We start from the raw sequence: 13,174 nt of genomic DNA, 5'->3' as shown, positions 1-13,174 counted from the left end.
TATGGAGAAGGAAAGGAACAGCTCATGATCCAAAGCATACCACATCATCTGTCAAACATGGTGGAGGCAGTGTTATGGCATGGGCATGTGTGGCTGCCAATGGAACCAGGTCACTGGTGTGTATTGATGACCTGACTGCTGATAAAAGCAGCAGGATGAATTCTGAAGTGTATAGGGCTATACTTTCTGCTCAGATTCAGCCAAATGCTGCCAAACTGATAGGACGCCGCTTCATATTGCAGATGGATAGTGACCCAAAACAGACAGCAAAAGCTACCCAAGAGTTTCTCAAGGCAAAGAAGTGGGATGTTCTTCAATGGCCAAGTCAGTCACCTGATCTCAACCCAACAGAGCATGCTTTTCACTTACTGAAGACTGAAGGCAGAAAGACCCACAAACAAGCACCAGCTGAAGGCAGCTGTGGTAAAGGCCTGGCAAAGCATCTCAAGGGAGGAAACTCTGTGCCGAGCATCCAGCAAGCCCCCCTCCAGCGCTCTCTCACTGCCAGAGTCACTATCTATCCCAGAAATGCTGGCAGGAAGAATCTCTGCCAGCTGCTGTGCTTGTGACAGATGAGCGAGCTCCTCTCCCACAAATTGCTGTTCCTCCTCAGAATCAGAACTACTCTGGGGCTCTATGTGCTCAGTTTCCACCCTGACAGCACTGTGTGAAGAAGTACTTCCTTTTATCTGTCCTGAATCTCTCAGCTTCATGGGATGACCCCAGGTTCTAGTATTCTGACGGAGGAAAATGTCTCCCTATCCACATTCTCCACACCACACATAATTTTGTATACCTCTATCATGTCTCCCCTTAGCCTCCTTTTCTCCAAGCTAAACAATCCCAGCTGCTGTTACCTTCCTTCATAGGGGAGATGCTCCAGGCCCTTGATCATTTTAGCTGCCCTTTTCTGCACTTTTTCCAGCTCTACAATATCCTTTTTTAGGAATGGTGACCAGAACTGTGCACAGTATTTTAAGAGTGGTTGCACCATTGATTTGTATAAAGGCACTTATAAGGCCTATGCATAAGCAGCTGCTCAAGTGCTGACTTCCACATGCATGGAGCATCCCATCACATGGAAGTCTATGTAGGCTTTGTCAGTGCAGATGCTAACGCACAGACATTCAAGGGACGGGGACAGGGACAAGGACAGCGGTGTGTCCGAGGCTAGGGGCGTGGCCAACAGCATGGTTCCACTCCCCAGTAATCACAGAGACACCCTTCACACAATTAATATACAAAGGGTTCACCTTGTGAACTATACCTGTGTATATTATATAAAATGCTTCTCACTGAGACTATTTTTCCCATCCCATGGTGACCTGTGCAGACATACTATACGTGAATAGATGCACGCATCGGAAGGATTTGAGTCATGATTGCTGCTCAAGCTCTATATGTTTGAGGTCCTGCCTGGCCCAAGATTTGGTGCTCATACGCCTCAATATTTGTAGGCTCAGAATTCACAACTGAAAAAATAGGGGTTACAGCTGGGGGTCAGGTTCCCGCACAGGCAGGAGCTCAAATACACAGAGGTCAGGTGAATATATCTGTACTGACAAACACATGTTTACAAAGGGCCTCAGCTATGAAAGATACCAAATTTGTTGTGGTTCCGGGACTTTTTACTAGGACAAATGAAATCATTTGTAGAACAACAAGACTGACTCTTGCTAAGGACTCAGTTCTATAGTACTGATTATCTTCCATATGGTGTAAATATCAAGGAAGCAGTCTTTGTTCTGTGCTGTTCTTTAAGTTTGGCCTGCAGCACCCTGCTACTGAATAAAGTCACAGCACAACAATGAATTCATGAAATTTCTTTTACCCTTTTATTTTTTTAATTGCTGCTCTTACTCTTAAACTTCCTCTCTCTCTCTCTCTCTCTCTATATATATATATATATATATACATATTCATACACAGAATGCTGATCAGAAAAAAATAATAATAGACACATTTATCAGTTATAGCCATCTGTGCTCCTTTCATATGCGCCAAGTATTTTGGCAGGCATGAGTATCTCCCTCTGCTATCCAATAAGATCTAGCCTTGCAAAGAAAGTATTTACTCCCAATTCCTTCTTTCCCCATCAGTACAAAAGTCAAGTAGTGTTTTAAATCTGTCAAAGATTGGATTTAAAACAATATAGGATCATTGCCTATCTTTAATTAAGCATGAGCTCAATAAGATGACTGAATCTGAGTTTTAAAAAATGTTGAGGGGGTGGGGGAGAGAGAAACTACACGTTACACACAGTTGAGTGTTTTCTTTCCCAAGTTTATTTTACATGAAAACCAGTCTTGGAGGCTGGAAAGCAGCTTTTCGTTAGTTCAAAACTGCTCTCCCCAGCTGCTTTTCTCCCTTCAGAGGAAAAAAATATAGAGAAAAAGTTTTGTTTTATTTTTATTCCCTACCAGTACAGTGACTTTATGCAGTTCAAGGAAGGCAAAGTTAAGTAATTTCTGTGACTTCAGAGGTGCAGTAGGTAATTTTAGACCCTGGCCTTAATGGTTTTGAGGTAGGGTATAGGGGGGGTGTTAGGTGGCCTCATGTATTCCTTCAGCTGTGAAGAACACAACTACCATTTCTCTTCCCTCCCTTCCAACTGCCATTCCATACTTTACAATTGCTTCTACATTCCTTATATGTTAGATTTTTTGCCAGCCCTGATTTAAAAAGAATACTCTGAGCATGTGCACTTTTGCATTTTAAACTCACTTAAATTATAGCATCATCATGACTACAGGAACAAAATGGAGTTGGTTCTGCTACCCTGATCACCTGCCACTCTCTGGGTGGGAAAAAATATTTCATTATTTAATTATCCGCCTAAATTATTTGGTGCTGGTAATGGCACCAGGGAGCCTAAATTGTTATATGAAAACTCCAAGGAAAACATCAATCTTCAGTTGTACAGAGGTATTTTATATAGCATTTTACTTGAGAAGTCAATATCTAGGATCTAGAAAATAACCTATTCTAAGACAAACCAAAGAAAAAAACTTCAAACTATTAAGAAGTTATGGTAATATCTTCCTCTTCTAATGGCAATATTTCTTTATCATTTGGACAGCATGAGGCTTTCTGATGGATTACAAAAATAACAGTGGAGGAAGGTAAAATTGGAAGGGAGAAAAAACACCAAGGAGACTAAATTGTTTTATGAAAACTCCAAGGAAAACATCAATCTTTAGTCGTACAGAGGTATTTTATAATTCAGGCATCTTAATAATCCTTCTAACAAATTCCTATAGAAACTTTTAGACTTCTTAAACATAGTCAATTGAAAGTGATGAGTTTTAAAAACCAAGATTACAAATGCATATACAGGAGTAAGTCGCAATAAAATTCTGTTTTGCACAACATGATCACCCCTGAGTTAAAGTCCCATACCATCCATTTCTCCTTTTGGATCATCCTCTCTGGATTAAGGTGTATGATTACAATTCTAGGCACTATTACTTATGCTTAAATTCCTTTTAAGTTAATGAAGCTTCCATATTGCCTAACTGGGCAGGACTGCAGTCTATGTGTGTATAAGCCAGAGAGGTATGTGAAGTTTAACAGAACACTGTGCTGTTCTGTTGTGTAACAGAAGGCAGGATGCCCCAAATATGGCACGCTCGGACTTCTCTGGCTGGAAGTAGCCAAAGATAATAGTTGGAATGCTGCTCTATTCAGATTGGAGGATCTTTTTCCCCAGTTGACGTCAACAACAAACAATAGTGCATAAAGCACCAACATCTTAATTCTTTTATGAATTTGTAATTCAATAGAAGTTAATTTTGAATATGTCTTCATACAAACAGTACAATATACTTTTATATAAAAATGCATAGTGCATTTTGGTCATCATGAAGAAGTGGTCAGGACAAGGGTGGGGTTATGCACATTCCTTCAGACAAAACAGATAGGACAAGCCAGACCCCTGCTGCCCACCACATGTTGCTCACATCTCAATGAGATAAAATAACTGCAGTAATTGAAGGTTGCAAGGCAGAGAGAGAGAGAGAGAGAGAGAGAGAAAGATTTTCCCCAAACTTCTTGCCCTGGAGATCTTTAGCAAAGAAGTTGCCACTACTGTGTCTTGTTGAAATACAGCCAATGTGTGGCAAAGAGCAGGCCCAGTGGCCCATTCTCACAGATAGTGGCAGTGGGTTCAATGAATGGTTGCAAGCCAGAGAGAATGGGGAGAATGGAGTCCTTCACTGAAGCCACCTCCACTGCTGCCTGCCAGGATTGGAATGCAGACAGTCCTGGTGAGGCCTGGATCTTTGCTCATTTTCAGAGGAGCTTCATAATTATATCATAATGCCCAAAGCTAAGCCCTGGCATTAAAGACAGGTCCTGGAGCTCTGGTTTGGCTTCGTAACATTAGAAGTCACCTCTTATACACAAGTAGCAGAAGTAGGGCTGGACTCTTTTTTCTAGTAGGAATCTGGCAGCTGAATGGCAGGCAGAAAATCAACCAGCAGAGCCTTCCCTATCACTGCATCTCCATGCTGATATAAGCTGTACCTGTTGAAATTTCTACCTGTCATACAGTTGTTTAAGAAGACAAGGTCCTGGAAAGGGTGGGTGGGGGAAGAGTATGTGACACTCTTACGCACAGGAAACTTTCAAAAAAGTTAGAATTATTTTACTTTGTTTATATTTGTTTCCCAGAAGGGAAAATGTGTTTACCTTTGTAATACAATAGTGAAATTCCTATTAAATCACCATGTTTAAAACAGCCATTGAACATAAATGAATGAAAGCAAAAACCTGCCTGAATTTTCACTTGTATACATTTTGAAGATATTTATGGTTCATTGATATATGAAAACATGCCAAAAGTTACTTATTCAGAATCTAGTAGCAGTTAGCATATTAAAAATATCTTTATTCATATTGCTTCTTTAACTTAGGGAAAGAAAAGCCCTGTCACAGAAACGTAAATAAGCAGTGTAGAAAGCATAAATGTGTTGTTAGATTTTAAAAACTGCTATTTCAAAGAGGAAAAAATGATGGACAGATTATTCTGTTTGTACAGAGAGAATAATAGGATTTGTTTGAAATCCTATGCAGATTTATCCGGGATTAAGTCACACTGCACACAGTGGGATTTACTTCTGAGGAAGCATGTACAAAATTGTACTGCCTGACAGTTTTACAAGCACAACCAACAGACAAACACATACCAGGTATTGGATTATATAATATATTTAGTTTTAATTTTATTATTTTATATTCTGCAGTTCCAAAGCATGGCTTGTTTGTTGATTTAGTGTAGTACACTGAAATCTCCTGCTGGGACATTTCTTTTAAGTAGTAAACTGTTCCTTGCACAAACACCTAATTATCCCTATTTACTTATGTAAATAGTTCTGATGCTTCCATTAATCTACTGCAAATAAGGGCTCCCAAGCTTGAATGTATCTGTCCCATAATCAGATAGTACCCATAATCAGATCTATATTAACACTCCAATCCAGAACCTGATTAAAAGTGCAATCCTATACATGTTTACTTAGAAGCAAATCCTATCGAGTTCAATGGGATTTACTCCCAGGTTAAGTGGATATAAAATTGCAGCCTCAGTTGAAATATGTTCATTTTGACTCAGCTGCTTTAGTTTAACTGGGTTGAATTTGTAGGGGGTGAAACCTGTCAGTGGTATTATTCTTTGTGTGATTACATACAAATAGTCACAGCTTATCAACATGGCATGTATGGAGCACAGTAAGATTCCTTCTAGTAATACTAATATGTATCATTATAACAAAGCAATAGTCGAAATCACTACAGTGGGCAAATCCCTTTTTCATGTTTCTGATGGAACTATAAAATCATGTAACAACAAAAATTGCACTGTTTTACACATATTCACCCAATTTTTCTTTTGATTATAATTTTTTCTCCTCTTAACATTTAATCTGGGAAAAAATCAAATCACAATTATGCCCATCATTTCCTGCACAAAAGCTCAATTTAACTCAAGACACTACTACAGACTAAACCAGTGCAGGCACAGTGTGTGGGTTAAACAAGAGGTTCTGCAGTCTTTCAAGAACCATACCAAAAGCAAAAATTGTTTTAAACAATATCAAAAACTATATATGCCATAGCAAATAATTATATATACCACAGGTCAGCCTTTCCCAACCTGGTACCCTCCAAACCTTTTGAATTGCAATATCCAGCATTCCTGACCATTAGTCATGCTGGCTGAGGCTGATGGGGGCTAAAGTCCAAAGCATCTAGTCAGGGAATGCTGCCATAGGTGACATACTTCATATGTAGCATCCTTAAGTGATGGTTCAAACTAAAATGCAGCATTTGTGCAGCTCAATCCAAAAAGTATTTACTCATAATATAAGATGGGGTTACTCCCAAGTAAGTGTGCATAGGGTTGCAGCATCATTGTATTAGTACTTGACAGTTATCTCTGGAATGTGCAATTGTGTTCAGTTTCAGAGCTAAAGTGCTTAGAACAGGAGGGAGATGTTTGACTCATTTTACACTTCAGGCATCCCCTGCTGGTTGACTATTGAAGTGGTTCTGCTCCAAATTTCTAGCCAGCAAAAATTCAGTGACTCAGAGTGCATTGAAGGACTCAGAATCTGAACAATGACAAAATGAAAAAGAAAAGCTTCACCTCGATTGGCCCAGTAGTTTCCAAATCTAACTCTCTGGAAAACAATACCCATTCAAAGCACAAGAAAGGGTAAACAAACACACACGCTTACAGCAAAACATCCTTGGTGAAACAGACATTTGGCATATAATTCCGATATCAGAACTAATGTTTTGGAATCTATGTACTCCGAATCACTAACCACAGAATCATTTTAACATTCGTCAGTTGGCTTCTGCAAAAATATCTGCAAGTCTTTAGACACAAACCTGAATATTGGCAAGGCCAGAGGAACAGAAGTCGTGTTGAGAGGTGAAGGGAAACTCATTTGGAAGAACAAACTAAGTTTTCCTGGGCCTTGTCCAAACACTCTAGCATTGTACAATGATCAGTAAGAAAACAGTCCACTCTCTGGTACAACCAGCTAAAAGCTCATATTCTACTTCGCAAGTTAACTAAACTGAAAGGATAAGTAAGAGCCTTAAGGTAAGTCCCATTCATATATGGCATTTTTCCTACATGGAGAAAAGGTCACGTGTAAGATACCCCACAGTTAAAGCGAAATACTAGTGCCAATTGCTGGCCTATGCTGCTAGAAGCATGCCAATGAATGCTTAGGCAGCATGTTAATCAGCTAACTGAAGTCAGGCTAAACAACAACAACTCTGCGTTTGTTCTAATCTACCATGGTGTTTGGGGCAGATACTAATGATGAAGAAAATACTTGCGTATATGCCCTCTCAAAGGTTACCTTTGTACGGTGAACAAGAAATTGTAACAATGAAAAATAACTTAGTACCTGTAAAGTAACACTGCAATTCTGCAGATGTCTCCTCAGAAGTAAGTCCCATTTAATGTAATGGGGCTTACTCCCAGGTACATGTGCACAGGATTGCAACCTTAAAAACTGAACTGACAGGACAGATACATTCACACACTTCTAAAATATAGGGAGCTGTCATTAAATAGTAAAAGACTTTACCTCTGCTCTCTGGGTTCGTGGCAAAACAGCAGATTTTTCAATGGCATAAACGTCCACCAGATACAGTCGTGCTCCTTGTTCCCTGTCCAAAATAGCAGCAGTCTGGATCACACCAGTATGGCGCCCAATGGTAAAGAGTCTGCCAAACATTTTGTCTTCGCAACGCACTGAAACGATGAAATATTCCACTAGAGCTTCATTCCCCCTAGGACTAGCTGCTTCTATGGATATCACATTAGTCCCAATAGGTTCACCTTCTTTTAAAATGGTAATATATTTCGGCTGAGTGAAAACAGGGCCATCAAGTCCTTGTAGAATGACAGTCATCTCAGTGGTTGATTTTTTTCTCTCAGGGCCAAGATCTGTGGCTGAAACTATGAAGCTGTACATAAGTTGAGATGGTACTAAAGTTGACGAGACTCTCAGTTCTCCACTGTAGCGATCCACAATGAAGGTATCAGCATCCCCATTAATTATTTCATATTCAACCTCCCCATTTGCTCCTTCATCAGGATCAGCAGCAACAACTGTAGTTAGGACTGTACCAATCACAACAGAGGGGTCTGCAGCAAGAGCATTTTGTGATACAAAAGTAGGAACATTGTCATTCTGGTCAGTTACTAGAATGGTCACATTCTTCAAAGCAAATCTTCTAGATTCTGCAGGGACAGCCTGGTCAGTGGCTTTCACTGTTAATTCAAAGAGATTAGCAAATTCACGGTCTATTTCAGCATGGGTATATATTGTTCCTTTGACTTCATCTATATGGAAATGGTTCCCTCTTGGCATCTGCTGAACGATTGTATATGCTAACTGCCCATTAATATCTGCATCTGGATCATGAGCAATTACAGAAATGACAGAACTCCCAACAGGAATGTTCTCAACAATAGACTTAAAAATGTCCCCAGGTGGAAATTTAGGCGGGTTGTCATTATAATCCCTGACATATATTACAACTGACATGGTAGAGGACTGTGGAGGCCTTCCTTTGTCTTTTGCCGTTATGTTTAATTTGTACATTGACTGTGTTTCAAAGTCCAACTTTTTTGCAAGGAAAATACTGCCAGTGTTGGGACTGATGCTGAATGTTCCATGATTATTTGTTCCTGTAATACTATAATGAAGGTCAGCGTTGTCACCTGAGTCTGAATCAGTGGCAGTGACAGAAGATACCAGTTCCCCAATTCTCATGTTTTCCAAGACATCAACAAACAAAGTTGATTTAGGAAACGAAGGACTGTTGTCATTTTCATCCAGTACATCAATGTTCAATGTACAAACTGAGCTTAGGGAAACTGCCCCAGAATCTACTGCTTGGATGGCAAGTGAGTAAGATGCAGTAGCCTCGTGGTCCAGTTTGCCAATCAAAGTCACCTGGCCAGTGCCACTGTCTATTGTAAATTGGTTTTCTTCATTGCCCTTAATTACAGAATAGTGGATCACCCCATTATTACCTTCATCAACATCTGAGGCAGAAACTCTTAAAACCTGTGTCAGGTTTGCTGCTAATTCTGAGATCGTAGCTTGGTAAAGTTCTTTCAAAAACTTTGGCACATTATCGTTTATATCCTTCAAGTAAACCTGCACAGTCGCCTGATCCCTTAAAGGCTTTGGCAACCCTTGATCCATTGCAATAACTGTAAGTGTAAACACAGCAGCTCCCTTTTGCCTCATAAGGGATTCCCTGTCCAACTGATGAGTACTTTTTATTTCCCCACTTATCGCATTCAACTCAAAATCAGGCTGCATGTGCTCAAATGAATATCTGACTTCGCCATTAGATCCAGAGTCTTTGTCAACCGCACTTATTTTACCTACAAATGATCCGCCATTCTGCTCCTCTTCATAATAAAAAACATAATTGGTACTATTGAACAATGGTCTATTATCATTTACATCTTCTAGAATTATGGTAACATTCACTGTGGCACTGAACGGTTCTACTGCTCTATCAGAAGCCACAACCAGTAGCGTGTATCTTTCCTGAAGTTCCCGGTCCAGCTCACTCTTTATATACAGCTGACCATCTGGAAAGATGCCAAAGGCATCTCCAGTATTTCCTTCAATTATGTTATAAGCTATTTCTCCATTTGTGCCCGAGTCCTTGTCAGAAGCATGCACACAAAAGAATCTGGAGTTCACAGGCTCCAGTTCAGAAATAGTGACTTCATAGGAAAGTTGGTCAAACACTGGTGGGTTGTCATTTACATCATGAACAGAAATAGTTAAAATGAAAGTAGAGGAGCGCTGTGGAACTCCCAAGTCAGAGGCCAGAATCTCCACTTGATAAGACCCAGCATTTATGTCCAGCGGCCCTGTCAAACTGATGGCACCACTTTGCTCATTGACACTAAATAGGTCCTTGGGATTCTGCTTTAGGCTGTAAAGGACCATGCCGTTGACACCTTCATCAGGGTCAACAGCTTTGGCTTGGAATATGGTGTGCCCAGCGCTCCAGTTCTCAACCACATTCACACTTTCCACGGCATGAAGAAAATGGGGGGAATTGTCATTTAAATCTCTGACTGTTATATTGACCAAAGCATCCCCAGTTATCGCTCCACCACTTGCCACCACTTTTAGCTGGTAAAATGCTTGTTCTTCCCTATCAATAATGCTGGCGGTGGTGATCAGGCCTGTCATTTTGTTAATTTCAAACATGCCCCTGTGGTCGCCTGTTGTGATAAGGTAAGTGATGTTGGTGTTGAGGTCCATAGTGGAAGCAGAAACACCACCTACGTGATAACCCAGGGCAACGTTTTCAAACACCACAAAGCTGTATATATCCTGGCTAAATACTGGGGGATTATCCTGAGTGTCCAAGACAGTCACTGTAACTATTGCCTGATTTTGGGACTGGAGGTTGCCACCGTCATTAGCCACTACTTGTAGTTGGTAAGCTGTCTTTTCCTCCCTGTCCAGGACTGTTGTGGTGGTGATAAACCCTGTCTGGCTATGAATCTGAAACCTGGAGGTATCTCCTGCTGAGATGCTGTACCTGACTGTCCCATTGAGACCAAGGTCAGGGTCACTGGCAGACACAGTGGTAACATAGCTGCCTGCAGGTTCATTTTCTTTGATATGGGCAAAGTATTGGACAGGATAGAATAGGGGACTGTTATCATTCACATCAAGCAAGGTCACGTTGATGTGAGCCACTGATGAGAGGGCTGGGGAACCCAGATCAGTGGCCAGGACTTGCAGTGAGTAATGTCCCTGTTCTTCTCTGTCTAACTGTGAGATTGTACTGAGTCTGCCCGATACAGGATCTAAGCGAAAGATCCTCCATGTAGCGACCAAGGGATTCCCTGCAGGGCCCCCTGGCTCAGTCTCCTGCAAGGAGAAGCGGACAGTCCCATTATCACCCAAGTCACCATCAACAGCAATGAGGACTAGCAGCTCAGTTCCTGAAGGGGAATTCTCTGCCACAGACACGTGATAGCCACCTGCCTGGCTAAACTGGGGCCTCTCATCATTAACATCCAGGATATTCACTACCAGTTGGGCATAGGAAACTTTGGGCTGCACACCTTGGTCCCGGGCACTGATATTCAACACTACCTGTGAAGCTGTTTCCCGGTCTAGCCCACCAGATGCTGCCACATTCGGGCTGAAAACACCCAGGAGAGCCCTACCCATATCAGTATCAGGGCTCTTGGTGGTGACCAGGCCACTGTGCTCACTAATGCAGAACCAGCCCAGCTCATTGCCAGAAACTATGCTATACTTGAGGTTGGCGTTAAGGCCGGAGTCACGATCTGTAGCACTCAGGCCTTGTACATAGCTGCCGGGTGGCACCTCTTCACTGATATTCACTTGGTACACTGACTGCCCAAAGACTGGTGGGTGATCATTAATGTCATTCACAAAGATCACCAGGCTAGCCACAGAAGAGCGGCTCACCAGGGCAGGAATAGCTCCTTCCGGGCTCAGGGAAGAAGGGAGTGAACCAGGGGATGGTGGAGGAGCCCCAAAGTTGTCAGTCACGGCCACAGTGAGGTTATAGGTGGGTATACGTTCCCGGTCAAGAGCTGCTGCCACTTTTATCAGGCTGAGGTTGGGAACTTTGCTGCTCTGCACCTCAAAGTGGCGCTGCTCATTCCCGCCCAAGATGGACACCGAGATATTCCCATTGGCTGCCGGCGAATCAGCATCACTCACAGTCAGCAGTGCCACCACCGTGCCAGGGGCGGCATTCTCATCCACCGAGGCAAAACGGGAGGTGGCAGGGAAATAGCGAAATTTGACCCGCGGCTCATTGTCATTCACATCCAGCAGGCGGATCAGAGCCTCAGTGCGGCCACTTAAAGCAGGCACTCCCCGGTCTGTGGCCTGAACCGTCAGGGAGTACTGCCGGCGAGACTCATAGTCCAGTGCCTCCCGGATGCGGATGACTCCGCTTTCTGGGTCCACCTCAAAAGGGAGCGCCATGGCACCATCTCCACCAGCACTTTCCGCCCCCTCCAGGCGATATCGGATGTCGGCGTTGGTGCCCTCATCAGCATCCGCTGCTGCCACCTGCAGAACGCTGGCCCCAACAGGGGCATCCTCAGGAACTCGAGCTTGGTAGAGGGTTTGGCTGAAGGCAGGTGGGTTGTCATTGATATCCTGCACGGTGACATTGACTTGTAGGTATCCACGCCTCCGGGGCTGCCCTTTGTCTTCCACCTGCACCAGCAGCTGGTAGGCAGGCGTGGCCTCTCTATCCAGCCCGCCCCGGGAGACCAAGTGCAGGAAGGCCCCTTCGCCACTAGGGTTGAGAGTGATGTTGAGTCGGAATCGGCCCTCTTCGTTGCCACCCACAATGCGGTAGGAGCCGTGGTCCACACCATTGGTCCCACTGTCTGCATCGGTAGCTGTGTCCAGGATAAGCTGTCGGCCGCTACCTGTGTCCTCCTTGAAAGTCACCACGATGGATGGGTCTGGGAAGACAGGCGCATTGTCATTCAGGTCCAGCACCACGATGCGCACCTCGCTGGGATACGTCGGTTGGCTAGAGAGCACCACGAGGTCCATGATGTCACTGGCCAGGCTCTCTCGGTCGATGGTGGCGCGGGTGTGCAGATCTCCCGAAGTGGCGTTGATGGAGAAAAGGGCGTGGTGCTCACTCAAGCGGTAGGTGAAGCCCGGGCGGGTGGCGATGGTCCCTACCCAGGTGCCCGGGGGCTGCTCCTCCAACACCCGGAAAAGCTGTCTGGGCTCAGCGGAAGCATGAAGCGGGAGCAGCCAGAGCAAGACGAAGCAGCAGGGAAGCCAAGCGGAAGAGGATAAGCTGGCCAGGAAGCCCATGATGCAGGTGGGGCTGCCTCCTCGCCCGGTGGGGCGAATCCTCCCTAGCAGCCAAAGCCCGGGAGGCCGAGCGAGGCCAAACAAGGAAAGCCAGCCAGGGCAGAAGTCCAGCGAGCGTCAGGCGGGCAGCGCCGACCCGCATCACCAGGGGCGCCCAGGTGGGGGAGCGCCGCGCGCTGTCATCGCCTCCAAGCCGCGGGCAGCTCTCGCCCCGGCGCGCGCAAGGAGCCGTCGGGCCAAGAGGCGTCGCTCCCTCCAGGCAAGGCGTGGGCTTGTCC

The 13,174-nt window shown here is 43.9% G+C and overlaps 1 protein-coding gene across 1 annotated transcript in view; it reads right to left on the bottom strand.

Moving 5' to 3' along the window:
* The window catches only part of FAT4 (FAT atypical cadherin 4), a 174,544-nt gene extending 161,648 nt beyond the window's left edge, over positions 1-12,896 (bottom strand). The window contains exons 1-2 of the mRNA XM_084859759.1: positions 11,261-12,896; positions 7,605-11,203 (exon numbers count right to left, since the gene is read on the bottom strand). Coding sequence (XP_084715885.1) covers positions 7,605-11,203; positions 11,261-12,896 — 5,235 coding nt within the window. The remainder of the gene's footprint in view (positions 1-7,604; positions 11,204-11,260) is intronic.
* Between the last annotated feature and the right edge of the window lie 278 nt (positions 12,897-13,174).

This window comes from Heloderma suspectum, chromosome 5 (assembly GCF_057233095.1).
Source record: "Heloderma suspectum isolate Gila_16-S chromosome 5, 16-S_ref, whole genome shotgun sequence".
NCBI classification, from domain to species: Eukaryota; Metazoa; Chordata; class Lepidosauria; order Squamata; family Helodermatidae; genus Heloderma; species Heloderma suspectum.
The sequence above is the reverse complement of the archived record's forward strand: the minus strand, read 5'-3'. Positions and strand labels throughout refer to the sequence as shown.